At 40.9% G+C, this 23483-nt stretch overlaps 1 protein-coding gene across 1 annotated transcript; it reads right to left on the bottom strand.

Annotated features, from left to right (window-relative positions):
* Window positions 1-2483: 2483 nt before the first annotated feature.
* Window positions 2484-12963, bottom strand: mchr1a (melanin-concentrating hormone receptor 1a). Its single transcript, XM_061728810.1, has 2 exons — window positions 12927-12963; window positions 2484-3505 (listed from the first exon to the last, which is right to left on the bottom strand). Exons 1-2 carry the CDS (start codon window positions 12961-12963, stop codon window positions 2484-2486), a joined length of 1059 nt encoding a protein of 352 aa, XP_061584794.1.
* Between the last annotated feature and the right edge of the window lie 10520 nt (window positions 12964-23483).

The raw sequence follows: 23483 nt of genomic DNA, 5'->3' as shown, positions 1-23483 counted from the left end.
CTAGTGGTATTGCCTTCTCACTTGTCTTTTTTTTTTATATACATAATGTATCTATTTTTTCATATATTGTATAATAATGATGATGACAATGACTATTATTAATATTGTTGTTCTTGTTGTTATTACTGTGTTATATGCAGTGTTTACTTGTTCTTCGGGTGTGGTAGGTCTCGGGGACTGGTTTGTGTGTGAGAGCCTTATGTATTATGTATGTGTTATGTGACTGTTTTGTACTGTGTTGTATGTTTTATGTTGGACCCCTTTCGAAAACAAGATGATTCATCTCAAGGGGCTATCCATTAATAAATTTAAAAATTTTTTATACACATCTGAGAAAGAGAGACTGATTAAAAACTGACAGTAAAGTTTTGACGTCAACACACAGAGCATTATTTCAAAACACAAATACAACTACAAATCCGACGAGATGAAAATAATAAAAACACAGCAACTCCCACATTTACTTTGACTTTGTTGCAGAAAAGCCGGAAACGTACACTTTTTCCCATCAGCTTCATGTTGGTTGTGAATATCCAATTAAATGTTGCTGTAGTTACCTGGGAAGGGAAACTACAGACATTGAGGTGATTAGTAGCTGGTGCCAAGGCAGTATGCATCAAAGGCTGAGTATTGACGAGCTAAGATGGATAGAAGATCTCCACTTTGGGGGGAAAAACACACTTTTTTAAAACAACTTTCCTCAAAGAACGCTTGAAGGGAGTTTGCATTCGAACATACTTTTCTGTCATTTCAGACTCAGTCGTGAAATATCAAAAGTCTCTCCCCGGCACTCTGTCATACACTTTTTGTTAAATCTACAGAGACGTAACGCAGCACCTTCTGTACTTGTCTGTACCTTTACATCAAACACCTAAGCATCTATAGTGCATTTTTCTTGCCATGAAATCATATACGGCTGCTCGAAAAATGGCTTGCAGGGCTCAGTCCCGCTTCGATACTGTGCGGCCCGTCATTTTCACAGTTCTTTATCATTTATTTATTTCTTGTGCAGTTCTTGACATCAGAAATGTTGGATCATCAATAAAAGAGAAGTCATATGAGCGATATGATGCAGGAGGGGGGGTGGGTGGGGTTATCATAGCTCTTGCAGTCAACGCATGGTCAGAAAATGCTGGAGGTGCACTTGGTCGATGCAGAGCTCTGCAGAGAGGCGTATCACATCGAGGGAAATGCTCTGCGTTACGACGCCACTGATTCAACGGAGGAGTATAAATTACACTCCAAGATGCTGTTGAACAATGTAGTTGGGGTAGGTGGCTCAGTTGGTAGAGCGTTCACCCATGAACCTGAAGCTCAGTGGTTCAAGCCCTAGTTCCTCCACTGTTCACCAAAGTGTCCTTAGGCAAGACACTGAATCCCCAGTTGCTCCCGGTTTACAGGCAAGCGCCGTTGTACGGCAGCTCCGCAGACAACCGGAGTGTGAATGTGCATGTGTGGGTGAATGTCTACAGTGTAAAGCTCTTTGGGGCTGTAGGAGTACAACTGGAAAGTGCTATATAAGTTTAGTTTATTTAGTAAAATACTCTGTTTTCCTCTGTCAACATCTCTGGGCTCAGAGGCGTCTGGGACGGTAGAAATGTGTAGTAAGACGCAGGCCAGCTGACAGTCTTGCCTGGGCCCCGGACAAAATAATCTAAGATGGGCCCCCCTGTGCCCAGATCTCTCCTTCTCCCTTTTCCTCTCCTCTCCCTCTGCTCTTCAGGTTTTTATACAAGCTAATGGACGTTAACATTAGAGCTAGCCAGTTAGGTTAAGTTACAAGGTTGGTAAAGAAACCCTGTTTCTTACTTTGCTCTACGCTGACTTTATTAATTCCAGCTTCACCGTCACCACCCTTTTTAAAATATTTGTGTAGAGAATCTCTGAGGCCTCTATTTTCTTCTTCTCGTCTTCTCTTTTCTCTTCTTTTCTGAGCACCGGACTTGTGCTGACCGGACATTTTGACCATTCTAATGGTTGAATTAAATGATAACATCAAATTTTGATCAGCGGCCAAAACATTTTTGTGTTGGGTGTGGGGGGTTCTTGACCACTATTTCAAGGACAATTAGGAAGAAAACAAATAACAAGCTTTTATGTAACTCAAATACTACTATTTTTTCCACAAATAGCCATATTTTGAAACATTTTGAAAAATGATTCCATAATTTAATGAGAATAAAAAAAAGAATAAAAAAAAATTAATGAGGGCCCAGTTCTGGCCCCCCCTCCCTACCCTGGGCCCGGGTCAACAGACCCGTTTGTCCCCCCCTATCGCGGGCGTGGTAAGACAAATCCAGATCTTTTCTTAAAGGAAAGAGGGGACCTGGCGTTAAAGTTGGTGTGTCCGAGAGGAGCGAACGCTTGACATGTTTTGTATGTTGAGAAAATCCACAGAGGGATTGAGATCGGACCTCTCGTAGCTCATGTTTCACCAGTTACACCGATAATGTAAATATTATTCATGATTCGTAATCACTTATTCATTGCGGGGCTTCACTGGATGGAAGCAGCTCCTGGGAGGCCTGGTCCCGCTGACCCCCGTCAGGGACCATCCTGACGCTCACGCAGCCGCCGTCCGTGGTGCTGGGGTTCACCCGGGACTTTCTGTTCACCGGCCGCACGACCTTGAGGAACCTCCTCTTGAAGGTCTCGCTGAGGATGATGTACAGGAAGGGGTTGATGCAGCTGTTGGCGTAGCCCATGCTGATGGCGATGTTGTAGGCGTATGAGAAAGCCAGGCTGGGGCTCTGCACCCCGAGGTGGATGAGCTGGAGGATGTAGTACGGCGCCCAGCAGATGAAGAAGGCCAGGCAGATGGCCACCGCCATGCGCGTCACCTTCTTGGTGCGCACCCTCAAACTCCGCGGAGGCAGCGGCGCCACGCTGGTGGAAATGTGCTGGAGGATCTTGAAGAACACGAGGCAGATGATCGCCAGCGGAATAGCAAAGGCCAAGAAGAACTGGTAAAGCGTGAACCAGTACATGTTGATGAATGGGTCGGGCAGGAGCAGGGCACAGGCCACCAGGCCGTCGGGGAGAGGCATGAGGCCCGCGTACATCCACACGGGGATGATGGTGAGCATAGACAGCATCCACGTCAGCGCGATGACCAGCGCGGCGACGCGTGGCGTGCGTATGTAATTGAAGCGGATGGGATGGACCGTAGCCAGGTAACGGTCCAGGGTCATCGCAGTGAGGATGTAAGTGCTGACGATCTGGCTGTTGGAGTCCAGCGCGGTGATGACCCGACACATGGCGGCGCCAAAGTGCCAGGTACCGTTGCCCAGCAACTGGTGGATGAGGAACGGCATCCCGAGGAGAAACAGGAGATCGACGATCGACAGATTTAAGATGAAGATATCTGGAACGGTCTGCTTGGCGCGGCACTTGGTCCTCTTGAGGATGGTGTACATGACGAGGCAGTTCCCGATTATACCCAGAAAGCAGATGATTCCAAAGAGGACGGGCAGGCTGACGCCGCCGTGCGGGACCACATCTTCAACTGGAACACAAAGAAGAGAGAAAGAGTTCAGTTCGTTGTTATTAAACTGGAACAATGTATTTGTAGTTTTAAACTGTTGCTTTGTTCTTTATTTCAATTTGATGGCATGATACTAATGTTTGATCTATTTTATTTATTTTCCTATAAGGTGTCTTTGAGGGATTAAAAAAGGCGTCTGTAAATAAAATTAAATCAATGACATTGATGTTCAAAGAGGAGTGTTTACACCAACACCCAGCCATGCTAACAGTCCTGAGTCATCAGCATATTTAGGTATGTGTCTGCTGTATAATGACTCCGCCAGCCAGTATAAGGCAGAGCAAACAAACCTGGGAAGCCAGCTGGAACACTTTAGTTTGGTCATAAAAAGCGAATTTCCCCATTGAGGGAAAAATAAAGGACAATCTAATTTAATCCAAAGGTTAGTGTTGTTGAAAAACCCATTAAATGCTCTTTAATACATTCTTTCCAACTAGGTGAATAACTGGACTGAAACTGAATGTCTAAGTTACCAAGAATAAGACTTGAGAGATGATCCAGATTTCATTAGATTCAATTAAACAGTTGCATTCAAAAGAGTTAGAACATACATCAGGCGCCTCGATGCAGAATGACAATGAAAGAAAGGAAGCATAATCGTTTTAAAGCATGAATGATGAAGAAGTAAGAATGATGATTCATTCTTACAATTCTGGTGGACAAAACACCGTTACGGTCGATGTTAAAGGGGACCTATTATGAAAAACACGTTTTTTCTTGTTTTAACTTATATAAAGTGCTCTCCCCTCACCCTGCCAACACATAAAAGATGAAATCCCATGAAAATCTGCAAGGTCTGTACCCCCCGCCCGACTGAATCCCCCAGTGTTATGTGACTTCTACGAGCCGTTCAGAATCAGCGCCTATCGTTACGTAACGATAGGAGCAGATTTCCATTGGTCGGCCTCCGCTGCTGAAACCACGCCCACAACCAGCTCCGCCGGCTGGAGCTCCGCCATTGTTTGGAAGCGGTGGCTGTTTCCACAGCGAGGGGACAGTAAAAATTAGGTTTTGCATCGACATTTACCCTCGTAAAAGGATCAGTTCCCACAGCCCGGACCCGGCAACTGCACACGAGGCAGCGGTAAGTGACGTTATTTTTTATGTTATTTATATTTGTCTACAAGTATGATCTTTGCATGGGCTAAGTATTTAGCTTAGCTCCGGAGCACCGGGGCCACTCACAGGACCGGACCGGACCGGTGAGCAGCTCTGGCGGCTCCAGTGTTCCCTAACGGAGCCACTCACTCGTTAGGTAACAGCGGAGCTCTATTAGTAATAAATTTTTCTTCTGTTTATGGTTTCAGATCTTCCAAGCACCTGAAGCTGTTCAACGACACCTTCAGAAAACGCACGGTCCTTCCTTGAGCCAGCAATAGTGCATACATGTTATTTATATACAACTTATGTTTTATTTTTTTAACAATAAAGTTGCCATTTGTGAAAATTCAGTGTTGTGATTTATTTACAGTTAACATGATTCATTTGTCTTGTAACATAAGAAATGAAATGATGAATCGGAGTAAAGAACTATGGTGTACCTGTTTAGAATTCAATTAAATCTTCCTGTGTGAAGACGAGGTGACTAAAGGCTGATTTATGGTCCCGCGTTACACCAACGCAGAGCCTACGGCGTAGGTTACGCGTCGATTTAACGCAGAACCGTAAATCAGGCTTTAAGATCCGTTTTCACCGTGTCATAACTGCATCCGAGCATCCGACTATCACGTCGAGCTGTAAAAATAAAAGCAAAAATAAAGCAATGGAATTTATTTTGTCGCCGAAGCTCCCTCGCATGGGACACGCTTTAATAGTGTACGCAGCCGGCTGCTCTGACCGGAGAGGCTTTGTTCCCTCCCCTGCTACACGTCATTCAAGCAGCCAATCAGCACAGAGCCTCATTATCATAGCCTCCCCTCCCCTTAAAATGAAGCACAGAAAAGAGGTTAGAAGCGGTAAAACTAGAGACATGGCCCACAGGCTGAATTTCTGTTTTATGTAGAAAAAACAAGCTTTAGATTGTTTTTAAGACATTCAAGCAGGCCCGCCGATAGGGGGGGACAAACGGGTCTGTTGTCCCGGCCGGGCCAAGGGTAGCGGGGGGGGGGGGGCCCAGAACTGGAAACAAAATAAATAAATAAAAATTATTCTCATTAAATTATGGAATCATTTTTCAAAATGTTTCAAAATATGCCTATTTGTGGAAAAAAATATGTAGTATTTGAGTTACATAAAAGCTTGTTATTTGTTTTCTTCCTAATTGTCCTTGTGGTCAAGAACCCCCAACACAAAAATGGTTTGGCCGCTGATCAAAATTTGATGTTATTTGATGTCATTTAATTCAACCATTAGAATGGTCAAAATGTCCGGTCAGCACAAGTCCGGTGCTCAGAAAAGAAGAGAAAAGAGAAGAAGAGAAGAAGAAAATAGACGCCTCAGAGATTCTCTACACAAATATTTAAAAAAGGGTGGTGACGGTGAAGCTGGAATTAATAAAGTCAGCGTAGAGCAAGGTAAGAAACCGAGCAGCCAACGTTTACCAACCTTGTAACTTAACCTAACTGGCTAGCTCTAATGTCAACGTCCATTAGCTTGTATACAAACCTGAAGAGCAGAGGGAGAGGAGAGGGAGAGGGAGAAGGAGAGATCCGGGCACAGGGGGGCCCATCTTAGATTATTTTGTCCCGGGCCCAGGCAAGACTGTCAGCTGGCCTGCATTTAAGGCCTGTTTAAAATATACACCAAATGCCATAATAGGTCCCCTTTAATACCTTTTGGAGCAGACTATCAGTTTTTAATTTTTTTGTCACTGTCAGCAGTTTTGGTTTAATCAAGCGGCCGAGACTAAACTTTCCATCACAGTGTCGATGTTTCAGGTGATGTTTCAGTCTAGTTTGGACCAGTTTAGAGACAGTTTGCTCATCACTATAGATCAGTTGAGTTGTTTTTGTCACTCACCAGCAGGACCAGAGGTTGGATGTGTTGCAAAGCGCTGGGAAGCAATTCAAAACCACAACACTAGGGGGCAACGACCAAGGGACTTTAATGAAACCACAGGAAACTCTTTGCTTGAGTGTTTACCTTCACTTTTCAGAGGACATTGTTGGACTTCAAACTGATCCATGTGGGACAACACATACTCCTATCACAAATGTTGCATTTTTCAAAAGCTGCAAGATTTGACTATAAAACAAAAACAGCTGTGGAAAAACCCATTAAATGCTCTTTAACACGTTCTTTCCAACTAGGTGAATAACTGTACTGAAACTGAGTGTCTAATTTGTATTTGCTCGACGTCATTGTAAATGAGTGCTCGCCCTCAAGGATTTTCGAGTTTAAATAAAGATATATATAATTTACCAAGAATAAGACTTGAGAGATGATTCAGACTTCAATAGATTTAATTAAAGAGTTGCATGCAAAAGGGTGAGAACATAGATGAGGCGTCTCAATGCAGAATGACAATGAAACAAAGGAAGCATAAGGATTTTAAGGCTGGTGAAAAGGATGATTCATTCTTATGACTCGAGTAGACAAAAACACCATGACGGTCAGTGGTAATCTTTTGCACCAAGGCTAAATTTTCCATCACAGTTGGATATTTTAGCCTGGCTGACTTAGCTTATGCAAACCTGCGATAATGATTGATATTTCACAACTGATTGAACAGCCTCCTTCCAAGTTCAATTCAATTCAATTCAATTCAACTTTATTTATATAGCATCTAATACAACAGATGTTGTCTCTAGACGCTTTCCAGAGTCCACAACATGAACATAAACATAAACATAAACCCCCAAGCAATTATTACATAAACAATGGCAGGTAAAAACTCCCATAGTGGGAGATAAGCCTTAAGCCAAACAGTGGCAAGAAAAACTCCCCTTTAGGAGGGAAGAAACCTTGAGCAGGACCAGGCTCATAAGGGGGGACCCTCCTGCCGAAGGCCAGACTGGGGGAGTCGGGGACGTCAGCAGCACACAGCAGGCATGTGGAAGCAGCAGCAGAGAAAAAAGGGGGGGCCAGCACAAGAAACTACAGGAACGATGGACAAGTGTCGCTAACAAAACCACATCCGAAGCGAGTGCTGCCTGGGCTGAGATGAGGTCTAGTGGAGCTCTGCTGGGACCAACGGTGGCACAGCAGTGTCAGGGGATGGTTGACTGCAAGTCCCAGCAGACTCCCACTTGATGGGGTTCTGAATCGATCAGGCGACAATTCCAGACCAACCCACAGCCGGTTCCTGCTAGTAAAACTACCAGCACAACAAAATGTAGTCTCTTTGAAATAGGAAGGACTAAAGCTTGAGTTATGGTTCTGCGTCAAATCGACGCTGTGCCTACGCCGTCGCCCTGACGCCGTCGTGAACCCTTCGGACTTCTCCGTCACTCCATTTCGCCGCAGTGCAGTACCCCCCATGACAGCTAATTCGCAATCTTTTCCTGAATGGTTTATCCGACTTTTTCCGGTCACAGTGAATCAAAGAGATAAGGACAACTATTGTGCAAAAAAACAAAACAAAAAAAATCACACATACACGAAGAAAATAGCGCTGAAAGTTCACGACTGCTTCAAACCGGAAACCGGAAAGGCGTTGCTTCCAAGCGAACCAATCACTGCCCTCTCCGTCTGCGTTTGGTCTGCGTCGTGATGGCGTGTGGTCTGCGTCGACGCGTAGCACACGCCGTAGGCACGGCGTAGGCACGGCGCCGTTTTGACGCAGAACCATAACTCAAGCTTAAGCTTACCACGATTCTAAATATACATAAATTTGTTGTTTGATGTGCTTTTATCTGATGTGATACTTAAAGGTGACCTATTATGGCATTTCATGTATATTTTAAACAGGCCTTGAATGTCTTAAAAACAATCTAAAGGTTGTTTTTTCTACATAAATCAGAAATCCAGCCTGTGGGCCATGTCACTAGTTTTACCGCTTCTAACCTCTTTTTCTGTGGCTCATTTTTAGGGAAGGGGGGGTATGATAATGAGGCTCTGTGCTGATTGGCTCCCTGAATGACGTGTAGCAGGGGAGGAGAATAAACCTCGCTCCGCCAGAGCAGCCCGAGCCTGTAAATTATCACAACACTGAATTTTCACAAATGGAAACTTTATTGTTAAAAAAATAAAATATGAGTTGTATATAAATAACATTTATGCACTATTTAAGCCGGATCTACCCGGCGGATGCTGAACGCTGGCCCCGGAGCCATGCCGGGCGCCCGGGAGCAGCGCTGCGGGAGCAGCGCGGATCACCGCGGCTTTAACGGGGAATCTGACCGGTTCCGACCGGCCGGGACCGCAGGAACCGGCCTGGACTGGTAGCAGGGACTCCCGGGGACCGACCAGCGGAATTTCAGCCGGATCTGCCCGGCGGATGCTGCGCGACAGGCGCTGCAACCCCACGGCGGGCGCACAGATCGGCTCCGGAGTGCATCCTGTGCGCATCGTCGGTTACCGGGGATCAAACCGACAGATTTGCCTGGAAATCTCGGAGGGTGAAGCTGGTCCAGCCTGGGACAGACCCCCGAGGACCCAGCTCCCAAACCACCCGGGAACCTGGATGATTTAACCTGGATCCGCTCCGCCGCGGCGCCGCGTCCGACTGGCTGAAGGAAGCACCGCTCCAGAGCTGGTTGTGGGCGTGGTTTCAGCAGCGGAGGCTGAACCTATGGAAATCTGCTCCTGTCGTTACGTAACGACAGGAACAGATTCTAATCGGCTCAAAAAACACCACGTGACACTGGGGGACTCTGTCCGGCGGGGGTCAGAGACCTTGCAGAAATTCATGGTATTTTGTCTCCCCTGTGCTGGCAGGGTGAGGGGAGACCACTTTATATATGTTAAAACAAGAAAAAACTTGTTTTTCATAATAGGTCCCCTTTAAACAAATCTCCTTCAAACAGTTGTGAAATCTAGCAATGAAGACCCCAAATTCTTTCATTTCTTTCTTTCTTTTTTTAACCAGGCTGTAAATATATTTATTTTTTGCTGCTAACTTGGACATTTAGAGATTGACTCGCTTTTAGATCCTCTAGTGGTCAGGTAATGAACTGCAGATTTTCTCAGTTCTGCAGCTGCACCTACCTACAAGTTGGAAAGTTGACATTTGGGGCCTGGAAATGTCTCTCCTTTATCTGAAACATAGACTGTAAATATGGTGGATGAACCATCTGGTCACATGACCCATGGATTTCTGAAGAGCCCCCTTTTCATCCTACTGTGTGCAGCCATGTGGTCCCATATGCTGATGGGAACACGTATGTTAATTATAGTTAGCTGTGGCTACCAGTCCCGTCAACCAATCCCATACAAAATATCTGCAGAGCTGCCGTCAGAAAAAAAGGTATTGCCTTATATAAACTCTTCTGATGTGGTACAAAACATTCACCCTCTTCAGAGTTGCCATGGGTCTGAAATCAGACGATTGAGACCAAGATAGTTTAATTTGAACCAGGCTGTACATATACTGTACATATACATATGTCATGTTTGTTTCGGTTCCGGTTTTATTTTGAAATCTGTGTCTTTGTGTTTCAGTTTTGTCTTGACATCCCTGGTTCCCATCTGCCCTGATTGTCTGCACCTGTGTCTCGTCACCCCTCCTGTCTACTGTATTGTCTTTCCCTTTGCTCCCTGCTGGTCCGTACTGTTTCATCCCTCCATGTTTCCTGTTAAGTTTTTCTCTCTGCTCCCGTGTTTTCTGGTCAACTGCTCAGCAGCGCTTTTGGTTTGTTTTTTGATATTAAATCACCATTTTTTGGAACTCCTGCCACCTGGTCGCTCCTGCATTTGGGTCCTCTTATACCAACTCCTGACATATACATATATATGTTTATTTCTAAAGTTGGACATTTTAACATGGAGGTCAATGGAGATTGACTCGCTTTTGCAGCCAGCCTCTAGTACGGAAGCGTAATGCTGCCACCCCAGAAAAAGAAAACGTGAAAAGTTTATTGTTAGAACAATATACTACTCATCGCGTTATAACTTGATCATTTATTGTTAGAATAAATGATCACGTTATAACCTGAAAAGTTTATTGTTCGAACAATATACTACTTATCACGTTATAACGTGAAAAGTTTGTTGTTCTAACAATAAACTTTTCACGTTATAATGTGATAAATATTATATTGTTCTAAAAATAAATTATCACGTTATAACGTTAAAAGTTTGTATATTGTAATAATGTGAAAAATATCACGTTATAATGTGAAATGTTTATTGTTCTAACAATAAACTTTTCCCGTTATAACGTGATAAATATTATATTGTTCTAACAATAAATTATCACGTTATAACGTGAAAAGTTTATTGTTCTAACAATAAACTTTTCACATTATAACGTGATACTGATATTTGTTTTCTTTTTCTGGGTAGGCAGCACTACGCTTCCATACTCTAGCAGCCAGTTGAGAAACTGCAATGAAAGTGTTTCACTTCATCCATGAACGGTTATTGCGTAAAATGCCTCTTCCTCTTTGAGAAACAAAGAATTTGTACAAGGACCTTTGCTTAGTTAAACAATGCATTCAATTCAAAAGATTAAATATTTCTCATAGAAATATTGAAACTCATTTGCACATTTTTCTTTCTATAGAATTTAACATTTCACAGGATTCTAGGAGTCTGTAGGAATTTCAATGCACCGACAGCAACGATGTTGACAAACTGATCTCTGATGCCCCAGAAAGCTCTCTCACCCATGCGCCTTAAATGCAAGATAGAAATTGTTACCCTAACTCATTCTTTTTGGTCATGCTGTAAACTGCAAGTGTATTAGTCTAATGTGCTATCTGAAATAGAAAAGATATTGGACTTAAAACTGGAGATGGACCCCGTATCTCTCGTATTGGGCGTCCCAAGACAACACTTAACATCAAAACCTAATCGGAGGCTGTATTGTATTCTTACTTATGCAGCGAGGAAGAATATTTTATTGCAGTGGATCAATGAAAAAGTACCAACTGTTAAAGGCTGACAAAGAGTGGTGTTTGATTTAGTGCCATTAGAGTACCTTACATGCATATTACATTCAAAAACAGGCCAGATCTATAAAGTTTGGGATACTTGAACTGTGTAGAGCCTGATGTCTCTAATATCATGTTGCAGGGATTTTCTTGACTGGTCATACTGTAGATTTTTACTGTAACCCAGGGTATTATTAATGTGAATCTGAGCTGGTGGTTTTTTTTTTTTTTTTTTTGTTTGGGTTTTTTTTTGTTCTGTTTGTTTGTTTGCCTGTTTTGCTTGTTATTTCGGTGGATCATATGTATCCATTCTTTACTTGTAAAAGTGAAAAATTAAATAAAAACAACCTTCTGCAGAGGTACTGACATCACACAGAGGAAAGGTGTTATCAGCAACAGGTGCAGCAGCCTTGGATAAGCACATTCACACGTCTGTGGTGCAAAAAAATGGCACTGAGATTTTAGAGCAACATGTGCTGCCTTTGAGACATCTTTTAAAGAGGCGTCCGTGCGTGTTTTTAACAAACCCATGTTCTGGGCGCATCACACAGGGAGAAGGAAGGTGCGAAGAGTGGCGCCACCAGGGGGTGGCCAGGGGTGGCCACGGCCGGCCCCCCCTACAAATTTGCTGGCCACCCCACTGGCCTCAATAAAAATAAATAAATAAATAAATAAATAAATAAATAAATAAATAAATAAAAAACACTTGCCGGTCACATGGATTCTATCGGCAGTTATGCGTTTCATCCCAAATCATTTGGGCCAAATGCATATCAGTCGGCATTTCTTTAAGTATTTCTGAGCCTAATAATAAAACAAATAAAAATAAATATAAAAAAAATACAAATAAAAAATATTAAAAATATTTATATATATATATAAAAAAAAAATATATATATATATATATAAATATATATCTATATATATATCTATATATATATATATATATATATATATATATATATATATATATATATATATATATATATATATATATATACTGTATATATGTATATATATATATATATATATATATATATATATATATATATATATAGTATATATATATATACTGTACATGTGTATATATATATATATATATATATATATATATATATATATATATATATATATATATATATATATATATATATATATATATATATATATATATATATATGCCTTAGGTTTTTACCAACATGGTATATATGTAGACAAGTTAGAAAGTAAAAAAGAAAAAAGTATTTCTGAGCTTGTATACTACAACAGTATAATAAAATCCTGTAATGATGGCTTTTAGTTTTGGTAATGAAAGATTTTTGGAGGCGCCTCTGGGTGCGAATCCTGACCCAACCCCCGCTGGGACTCGAACTGAACAATGCAACGACCAAACCCCCACTGATGCCCACCTTGAGTCACCACCTCCACTGATGAACCTTGAGTCATCTTTGCGGAGGGAACGGGACAGAAAAACAACAACAATTATGAATCATTTTACTGTAAATTGTGATATATTAAAATCATGTTATGTCCTTGATCAGATCACATTTAAGAAAAAAATATTGGTAAACCAGAAATACTGGCTGAACGGGTTAAAAATACAGAACCTCATTCAATACATCACTTAATTAAGATGAAACATTCACCCAGCAACACAGTTCCCCAAAATATAATTGACAATTTGAGTTTTCTGATATCAAATCACCCTTTTTATGACGTTCTGAGGCTTTTATCCTTCTTGTTGCAGATTTGTTGTTTATGCAGAGAAGTCAGGTGTCCGTTTTTTTATATCTTCTGGTCTTTTTTCTTTTATTGCATACCTCTTTTTCTTTTTCAATAAACATGCCGGACTGAAAGGTCCATGAATGTGCAACACTGGCTGAAAAAATAAAAGTGCTGCATCATGTCATCTGTTATTGGGGACGCAGTTATTTGTGAATGAAATGCGCGCAGCGGCTGTCGGTCGGCTGCCAAACTCACCTGCTGTTGAATTAAACCCTCCAAAGGAAACATTCGAGTCGATGAAGAAATCCATGGGTTTGAAATGTACAGTAGATCCAAGTTAGGTGTCAGGCAACAGTTGAAATGTTTGCGTCCAGAGTAAATGCTCCTTTTTATCCTGACTCCAAATCTTTTTTCTTTTTTAAATCCTTCACTTTCCTCTCGTATAAAGAGTCTTTGGGTAGATCAGCGCGCTTTTTGCGCCCTTAAATGCGAGCGGGCATGTGCTCGGTGCGTAACTGAGGAGTCCGCGACAGCATCTTCCTCCCTGAGTGGTTCATGCGTGCAGAGCTGCAGGTGTCAGTCAAGATGCTGCAGATCCCACACTTTCAATAAGAGCCTATCGGGCTCATGCCCGGACACATCTGATCCTATACTGACTTTATTCTTCTTGTTTGGAATTTTGATGTCAAATATCAAAGATTAAGACCAAAGAGACCAGGGGCGAAATGTTTCATAGGGGGGGCCAGATGGGGCCACTCAAATTCTGGGGGTGGACACCAAAACTAAAGTCATCATTACAGGACTTCATTATACTGTTGTAGTATACAGGCTCAGAAATACTTAAGAATCTTAATCTTAAACTGTAAGCCATAATCAGCAATATTAAAATAATAAAAGGCTTGCAATATTTCAGTTGATTTGTAATTAAAGCGACACTACGTAACTTTTCCACCTTAATATCATATTTCCAGAGTCATTGTGATGGTACATCAACTTCCAACAGGTTTAATGACACATCTGTCATGATCTGAGGGGGTCTGTATCGCTTTCACTGGCACTATGTAACTTTGAGGAGCATGGTAGGAACCCTGCCACACTAAAAAACTACAAATTTTACGACTTTGGCTGCTTTACGGCACATACGTCACTTCCCCCTCCTTCCCGATTCGTAGTCGAGACAAAAATGGGCGGGGCTTGGAGCACAGAGGCTGAGCTCAGCAGAAGCTGGTGTTGAGCTAAACGAGGAGCTGGTGTCATGGCCGAAGCAGCGAAAAAAACGAAGAAAATAAAAGTTTTAACGGAGCGGAGGAGGCGAAAAAAAGAAAGCGGGAGAGTAACAAGCTAAATGCCCGGTGGAGAATAAACATTGGCCCGGCGTTCTCTCGCTACAAGCCCTTGTAGCGCCGTCGTCTTGGACGAGATGGTTGAAGGATGTAAAGACGTTCATCACCTCCAGGTATGCACTTTTGTCAACACCTATGTCAGTGTGTTTTACAAAAACAATTATCCTGAAACTACTACAGCTGGTGTAAGTGTTGCTACTGTATCAAATGTCAATATCTATGTAAACATTTTGACTCTTCAGGTCTGTATACAGATACTTATACACTGATGGTAAAAGCAACACATTTGTAGATATAGTAAAATATAGCCAGAAAAATGAAATATATAGGCAAAGTATACACTTCCAGATGAAAAAAATACAATATAAATTGGAATTATATTAAAATAATAACAAGGGTAATAAAAGAAACCTTATGGTGTTTATGTGTCGTTTTATCTTGTGAGTGTATAAATATATACATTTCTCTAATTTTTCTATAGCTATACATAACTTGCTTTTACTTTCTGCATAATTACAGTGACTTCAACAAAGAAAAAAATTCAAACTTGTGATCAACAAAATATGTTGAATGATTTATAGGTCAGTAATTATCAGAAAGACATAATGTTTTTGTATCTTTATTCTCACACTCTGCAGGACTACATCAGATCTGGAAAACTTCCAGAATCACATCCTCATGCAGGGAAGGGTTCTCCTACACTCCAGCAGTGAATCAGGGAAGGTTTTCCTACACTCCAGCAGTGAATCAGGGAAGGTTTTCCTACACTCCAGCAGTGAATCAGGGAAGGTTCTCCTACACTCCAGCAGTGAATCAGGGAAGGTTCTCCTACACTCCAGCAGTGAATCAGGGAAGGTTCTCCTACACTCCAGCAGTGAATCACACGCGGACTCTCCCAGCACCAAACATGGATGGACACAAGATGCTACTGCTACTATAGTCATTGTATTTATTTACAGTAACTTCTTACACTGTTTCATAGTTCAGTTTTTATTATCAGTTCATTATTTTTAGTTTATTTTTCTACTACTCTATTTACACTTGTTTACTTTATTCACAGTAATTTATCCTGTCATACAGTTGTTCATTACTGCTACTGTGATACAGATTACTTATTGTTTATAATAAGTATGTATGGGATAACTGCTGTCACTATGCAAATGACAAAGTTCAAGAATGTTCTATTTTCTGAAAGGTGTGTAAATAAAAGTCTGTCTTGTTTTGCACAAATGTCTTTATTTTAAACACACAAAAACAACTGTACAGGAAAAAATGGAACAAAAAAAAACAATATCAAAATATTTGCAGTAATCCTCATAAAGGTTCCATTCTAGAGAAGACGGGGAGCCCTGAAACCAGTGTACTGTCTATATATGATATATATGCTGCGTGTCGGTTCTGTCTTTGTGGGGGTTCAAACTCTGATGAGGTAGAGGTAAAGGTGTTCTCACGAACAGCAGATTCCTGATAAAACAAGAGACAGAATTGTTATGATACAAATGTAAATGTAGAATTCTATGATCAATAAGAATCAAAATTAGAATGTTTTCACATTCACCCGGGATTCGTCTTGGATTTTGGTAATTCTAAAATTACTGACAATATCAACAACAGACAGAGAGATAATAGTTATCATAAAAATGTGTAATTCGCAATGAGGAAGCTTTATAAAATAATAATACAATTGAATAGAATTACAGCACTAGAGGAAATAATGCAATGCGAAGAAAATGTATAGAACCTTTCTAGTATTTTTCCTGAGAGCTGTAAAATTGTGCAGGGCTGATCTGCAAAATATAAGGAATGGGCATTCAGTTATTCACAGGTTATAAAGTATTTTTTTATTTTGTCAGTAAGTATGTTGGACTACTAATTTATGACGAAGTCCCTCTAAAAAACGTGATAGGAACAAGGTGCAGAGCGTATGAGTTTGTAGGGCGCATTATCTCGCTGAAACAACTTAATAAAACCAATTTGAACTTAGTGTTTTTCAACATCGTCATATTATATTGTTTAACCAAAAATAGATACATTACCTCTTCATTATCCATCCTGCAAACGACCGCTGAAAACAGAAAAGTAGTTTTAAAAGTCCGTCCCGTCTTCTCTCATCAAAACAAATGCAGCGGCGGGGACGGGGGTTTTCCGGCAGTACGCGCTGGTGCTCATGGGAAATGGAGTGTTCTTTCTGGTAAAGCACTACCGATTTTTGTCCAAAGGAGGCGCCAAACTCAACAAAGCTGAAAGTTCCGTTGTGCTGCTTTAATCAAGAATGTATGACATTTTGGTTTTTTTTTATTGCATTACAGAAAATAAAGAACTTTATCACAATATTCTAATTTTCTGAGACAGTCCTGTATATATATATGCATTTTTAATATATAATATACAGTATATCATATGTATTAATTTTATTAATATATGTATATATTTATTTTATTTTTTATTATTTTTAATTATTTTTTTATATATTTTTTTTATTATTAGGCTCAGAAATACTTACTGATATGCATTTGGCCCAAATGATTTGGGAAGAAACGCATAACTGACAATAGAATCTATGTGACCGGCAAGTGGTTTTGTTTATTTATTATTATTATTTATTTTTTATTTTTACAAGTGGGGTGGCCAGCAAATTTGTAGGGGGGGCCATTGCCAGCCCTGGCCACCCCCTAGTGGCGCCACTGAAAGAGACAAATAACTAATCAAAATTACACGAAGAGTGCAAAAAATAATAAAAACAAATTGTTACAGATTACTTTTGTAATACTGAATCTGACCCGGTCTTTGTACATTTTGACTGTAAATGTAATTCTTGCCATTGTAAGAATGAGATGTACCTGCTGTACTCTACTGGCCTTACTTTTTAACAACTTGTGCTTTTTATCATTTTACCTCTTTTCTTATCAATGTATTTGTTATTTACTGTTTAATTGAGTCTTCCCGCTTTTAATGTTGATGTAAAGCACTTTGAATTACCTTGTGTTGAATTGTGCTATATAAATAAACTTGCCCTGGCTTGCCAATGGCCGACGTGTTGTTCAGAGTCAGTGAGCAGAGCCGCTCCTGCAGGAACAGCACCCTCTCTCCACCACTGGACAGCACTGTTGCCCCCCCCACCCTTCCCCAGGCAGGGGTCGCATCTCCTCTTCATTACCACTGCAGGTAATCATGCCTCATCATATGATTAGGAGAGTGTGCTTGTGTGAGTAATTAATTACTTCCTGGAGAGTTTGACGAGAGTGCAAATTAGATATGAAGCATTGATAATCAATGTTGAGGAATCATCAAAGCATGAAGCATGAATCTGTTGATGAGGCCAAGCTGCTGTGATTAAACTGTAAAACTGTAAAAATCCTTTTTGAACAAGCAGCCGTCACCCTTGGGAGATTTTTGATGTTTTCTGAGGAGCGCCCCTTACATTATGTAAAATTATGTAATACATTTAAGTATAGTTAGGGGTGAAGAGTTTTGATTGACAGCTGACACAAGCAATTGAGTATTGAGTTCTGACCTGTGAATAAAGACCTATCAGATGGCAATTTTCCACTAGAACCTACTCGGCTTTACTCATCTCAACTTGGCCTGATTGCTTTTCCACTACAATTCAGCACCTGGAGCAAAAGTAGGAGGTTGGAGCAAAGCTGCTGTGATGAATTTGATTGTGTGATCTAAACGAAGAAGACAACAACACTAAAGATGTAGAACCTGGAGGAGATGATAGATGTGCTGCTGGGTCTGTGACTTGTGTTCAATATCAAGTTAAAAATGAGGGTGAGAGAAACTTCAAGCGGCGAGGCTTTAACATTTTTTATAGTTTGTCTCGGCGCTGCTGAAAACTTAGCTGTGAGCAGCTATGGACTGAAAAAGCTTCTGGTAGACCTGGTCGTTCCTTATCGTCCGTTTAGATCCCTTTTTAATTCTCTCCTCAGCCACCAGGTTTATGAACATCTGCACCTCAGAGTTGGATCATGAAACAGACTTCTGTGCTGCCGTTGCCTGTGGAATAAAATGATCAAGAAGCCGCCAGTCGCTCTTTAAAGGGGACCTATTATGGCATCTAATACCTATAGGTTTTGATTTTTTTTGCTAAATAAATTAGAAATTCAGCCTCTGATCCATGTCTTTATCATCCCATTCTCTAACCTCATTATCTATGCAGGATTCTGAGTGGGCGGGGCTATGATAATGAAGCTCTGTGCTGATTGGCTGCCTGAATGACACGATACACCGCTATGAAAAAATGGCGGAAGCTCCGGCTGGCGGAGTTAGTTGTGGGCGTGGTTTCACGCATCGGAGGCCAACCGATGTAAATCGCTCCCGTCGTTACGTAACGACGGGAGCAGAATCTGAACGGCCTGTACAGACACTGCAGAATCTGGTTGCTTTCCTCCTTCTCTGAGTTGGCAGGCTGAGGGGAGACCACTTTATATATGTTAAAGCAAGAAAAAACGTGGTTTTCATAATAGGTCCGCTTTAACTGATTTCCGCCTCCTGACTCAGACATCTGACTCCAACCCCCCGACCAATCGGTGGCCTGTAGTGTGATGACATCAGATACAGCCGACTCAGATTAGAACCTCCAGAACAGTATCTACTCGGCACGCCTCCACCCGCCTCGACACCTAGTGGAGAAGCGCAAAACCAAGCTGGGCTGAGTAGGTAAGCTCCTAAGAAAATATTCATAGCCAAGAGAACACATTTGTCATGTTGTTAAGTTTACTAACAGACAGAGGTGGGTAGTAACGAGTTACATTTACTCTGTTACATTTACTTGAGTACGTTTTGGGAAATTTTGTACTTTTAGGAGTAGTTTTGAATCACTATACTTTTTACTTTTACTTGAGTAGATTAGTGAAGAAGAAACTGTTCCTCTTACTCCGCTACATTAGGCTACGTTGAGCTGTTACTTTTCTTTTATCCCTTTATCCGCGTACGCGTCAATCTCATGACATCACTGGGTGATTCTTTGGGAAAAATGTTTGTTTTTGCATGTTTTGTCACATACAGAGTTTCTATGAGTTCATGTTTGTTCTAGTTCTGCCTGGTTAAAAAAGAAAAGTACAAAGGCTTGAAATTTTGTGCTACTTGTGCTTAATTTATTTTTTTATTCTGTTATTGTTTTATTTATTTTATTATTTATTAAAGTACTTGAATTTACTCTCACTCACTCATCTTCTTCCGCTTATCCGTTCCCGGGTCGCGGGGGCAGCAGAATTTACTTTAAGATTATATTAATTTAAGCTATTTTTTATTAATTTTAATTTAGTTTATTATTTTATTGATTTAATTTGCCTGAAGATGATTATTTTGTACTTTGTCTGTTTGAATGGTTGTGTTAAAAAAATAAATCAGACGTTACTGTGACATCAGAGTCACAGTTACTCAAAACTGGCTAGTAGTTTTAGGAGTAGTTTTTTCACCAAGTACTTTTTTACTTTTACTTTTAGTAATTATTTGGATGACTACTTTTTACTTCTACTTGAGTCATATTATTTTGAAGTAACAGTACTTTACTTGAGTACAATTGTTGGCTACTCTACCCACCTCTGCTAACAGACCAGCATGACTGGTGCTGGGTTGGCCTGCAAGGATCAGAGGACAACGTTTAGCCAGGAACTGGCAGCTTGTGCTCAATGACCACCCATTTCTGCAGCGGCCATTTCTAATTCTGCTACACAAGCGACATTTGAAACGGGAGCTTCTATTGCGAATAGAACCTCTCGGGTCATGGGAAGATACCTGGAGCCACCCTGGATCCTTTCAGGAACCTCCCAAGCAGAAGTTGGGCGGGGCCTACAGTCAATCATCCACCACACTTCAACAGGTCTAACCCAGCTGAGCCACTGCTAGTCCCACAGGAGCTCTGCTGGGCATCGTTTCACAATTCAGATTTTTTTCTATCATTTTTTGACAGCTGAACTATACTTTCAGAGCAAAATAGAAATGGGACGCATGGGCCTGCTTGATGTTTTCCACTTTAATATGACGCAGAGGTTCTTCCATGTACACAGAAGACATCATAATGAAGGGGGTGCTATTAGGACGCTTGGGGAAGCTTAGCTTCCCCAAAATTTTCATTAAGAAAAAAAAAAAAGAATAAAACAAATAGGCTATACATATTTATTTTATCGTTTATTTTATGTTTTTTTTAAGTTGGAAGTCAAGACATCAAAACACACATTTGAAGGTATTGTTTATTTTGTTATTTCTTTATATTGTGCAGTTAGGCTATAGTTCAGCGCACAAAATAGAAGCTGATGTTACAGCCCAGCTACCTAGATCCATTCACAAGGCCTCATTATTGCAAAATGAAAAGAAGACAACTGATAAATTGGTCGTGCAAACGGACATTAGAATTTTTGTTTTGTCAAAATCAGCAATGACGGTAAAGAAGACGAAGCCAACACAGACTCAGACTGTCTCATCTCTTCAAACGAGGCCAGCCAGCCCCGCAATGTATGCAGCTCTATTAAGGTAGGAAATTAATGAGTTAATTAACATGGGTTACTACAGTATAATGGCTATTAATCTGTGTAAAAAAAAAAAGAATGACTTATGCTGCTGCAACATTTCAGTTTGACAACATTAGCAATAATATCAACCTATATGAAATATTATTGTAATGTTGAGTGTAATGCTCAGTTAAATGTGGTTCATTCATGCTTTTTGTTTTTTTTGTTTGTGGAATTTAGCTTCCTACGGAGCCCCTAAAGGGACACGGATTTTATTTTTAATATATAATGAGTTTTAAGCGTGCGCGTGAAACCTTTTACGCGCGCGCGTAAAACCTTTAAGTGAGCACGTAAAGTTGTTTACGTGAGCACGTAAAACGTTTATGCATTCACTAAAAAGTTTCACGCGCTCTCGCGAAACTTATAAGTGAGCGCCTAAAAGTTGTTCTACGTGAGCACGTAAAAACAAGTGCATGGGAGTTTTGCTGGAACAGGAGACCGTACAGTTGCTCCTGCTCTGTTTATGAATGGAAATGACATTACAGGATTTAGCTGAGCTATATTTTAACCTGGGACTCCATTATAAGGACATTACCACTTTGCTTGCAAGTAAACAACTTTACGTGCTCACTTAAAGGTTTTACGCGCACGCGTAAAGGTTTCACCCGCACGCTTAAAACTCATTGTAAAAAAAATAATAATCTGTGTCCCTTTAGGGGCTCCGTAGCTTCCCCATTAACGATGAACAAGCGAAGCCTATGAAGGCGGTCCTTCAGTGTGACCCAATATGCATTGAGTTTATGCTAAGAGTCTGGTCACATTGAATGAGGTTCTAAGGATCTGATCTCAATGCATGCTCAAGTGCGTACTTCACTGGGGACGGATGTTCATACCAGGTCCAAACAGGGCCTGAGAGTATTGGCCCTACTTTCTTCAAAACTGGTTTTTAACATTTTTGCCACATCTGACTCCTATAGCACATAATATAACCCAGAACTGACCAAGATTACGACCTCCTGGCTCACACAATGGGTTCTTTTGTGGTGCCATATTTGATTAGATGCCAAAAGAATGTCATAATAGATGCAGCTTCACCTTGGTATCTGGTTGTTTTGGTTCCATGCTGTCAGATTTTCTTTGTTTTCCTTCTTCTGAGTTCTTATCTTAAACTTCCCATAAGATTTTAATTCAGAAAATATCATTTTTCCATTAAATCCAAACTTGTAGCCAACACTTTTTATTTTTTTTTGGCTACTTGAGAAATTGTCCCTGCGCATTTAAACTTAACCTAATCTTATCTGACTGCTGACTACTTTCTCCTCAGTTCAATGGGAATCCACATCGAACCCCGAGAACATTTTTCTTTATCTCACAAGTGCCATGGCTTCTCCGCAGTTTGAAACAAGGGTATGATGAGTGCGCAATAGTGTTTCATTCTATTATGTTCCTCAGTGTGAATGAGTTTTATGCTTCTCTAGTTTCTCAGTCACTTCTTTTAGACTACATTTATGAAAAAAGTGTGCCAACCCTTACTTTTATTTTTACTCATCTCTTTGCTGACAGTATGAACTTTAGGAATCTACAGGAAACCCGTTGTTAAAAGGGCGGGGAGGCAAGCCAGAGCTGGAAACCGCTGATCTTTAACGTTTAAACTTTAAGAATTACAATAATTAGCTACGTTTACATATGCCACTAGCAACGTTATGATGGAAAGACAATAATTGCTGTGTTTATACCCCAATTCAGCATGTCACCTGTTAATTGACACAGGGAAAGGTGTCGAGCCGCTTAATCACGGGTCAGGTCTGATGTTGACAGAATGACTGATGGCAGGATCTGGGTGGGATTCGGACCGCCAGCTCCTCTTCCTGGGAGCTGAGGACGCCATGAGTCTGCATGTTACGGGAACCCTGACCACAGCTGACTATTTTAATCATTTTAATCACTTAAATCATTTTAATCTGACACAAGCTCCATCTCCTGGAGCCAGTGCTGCACCAGCCAGGCCTTCTGGTGTTGATGAAGTGATGTGAGGCAGTACACCCCGATAACGTCTCCAGACTCCTGTTCCCTCCCCGCAACTCGGCTGCAGGCACCGGGGAGGCATTGACACCCCTTGCATTTACACTACTTAGCACTCATTAAACATGAGTTCTTAATCTAAGGAAAGTAAAGGTGTCTAATCTAAAAATGCCTATAGTGTTGTAAAATGTAAAATTTCAATAGCCCTTTACAGCCACCTCTAGGTGAGCCAAGGTGAGGGGGGGGGGGGGGGGGGGGGGGGCAAGGCAGTTGGTGGCTTTAAATACAAACATTAAAAGTTTAAAATCAATTCTAAAATGGACAGCAAGCCAATGGAGTGAATAGAGGATTGGAGTAAAGTCTTTAATGTTCGTTAAAAGACGGGCATCTGCGTTCTGCACTAGTTAAAGGCGGCTAATAG

This window comes from Cololabis saira, chromosome 1 (genome assembly GCF_033807715.1).
Source record: "Cololabis saira isolate AMF1-May2022 chromosome 1, fColSai1.1, whole genome shotgun sequence".
Lineage (NCBI taxonomy): Eukaryota > Metazoa > Chordata > Actinopteri > Beloniformes > Belonidae > Cololabis > Cololabis saira.
This window is presented reverse-complemented; position numbering and strand designations above follow the sequence as displayed.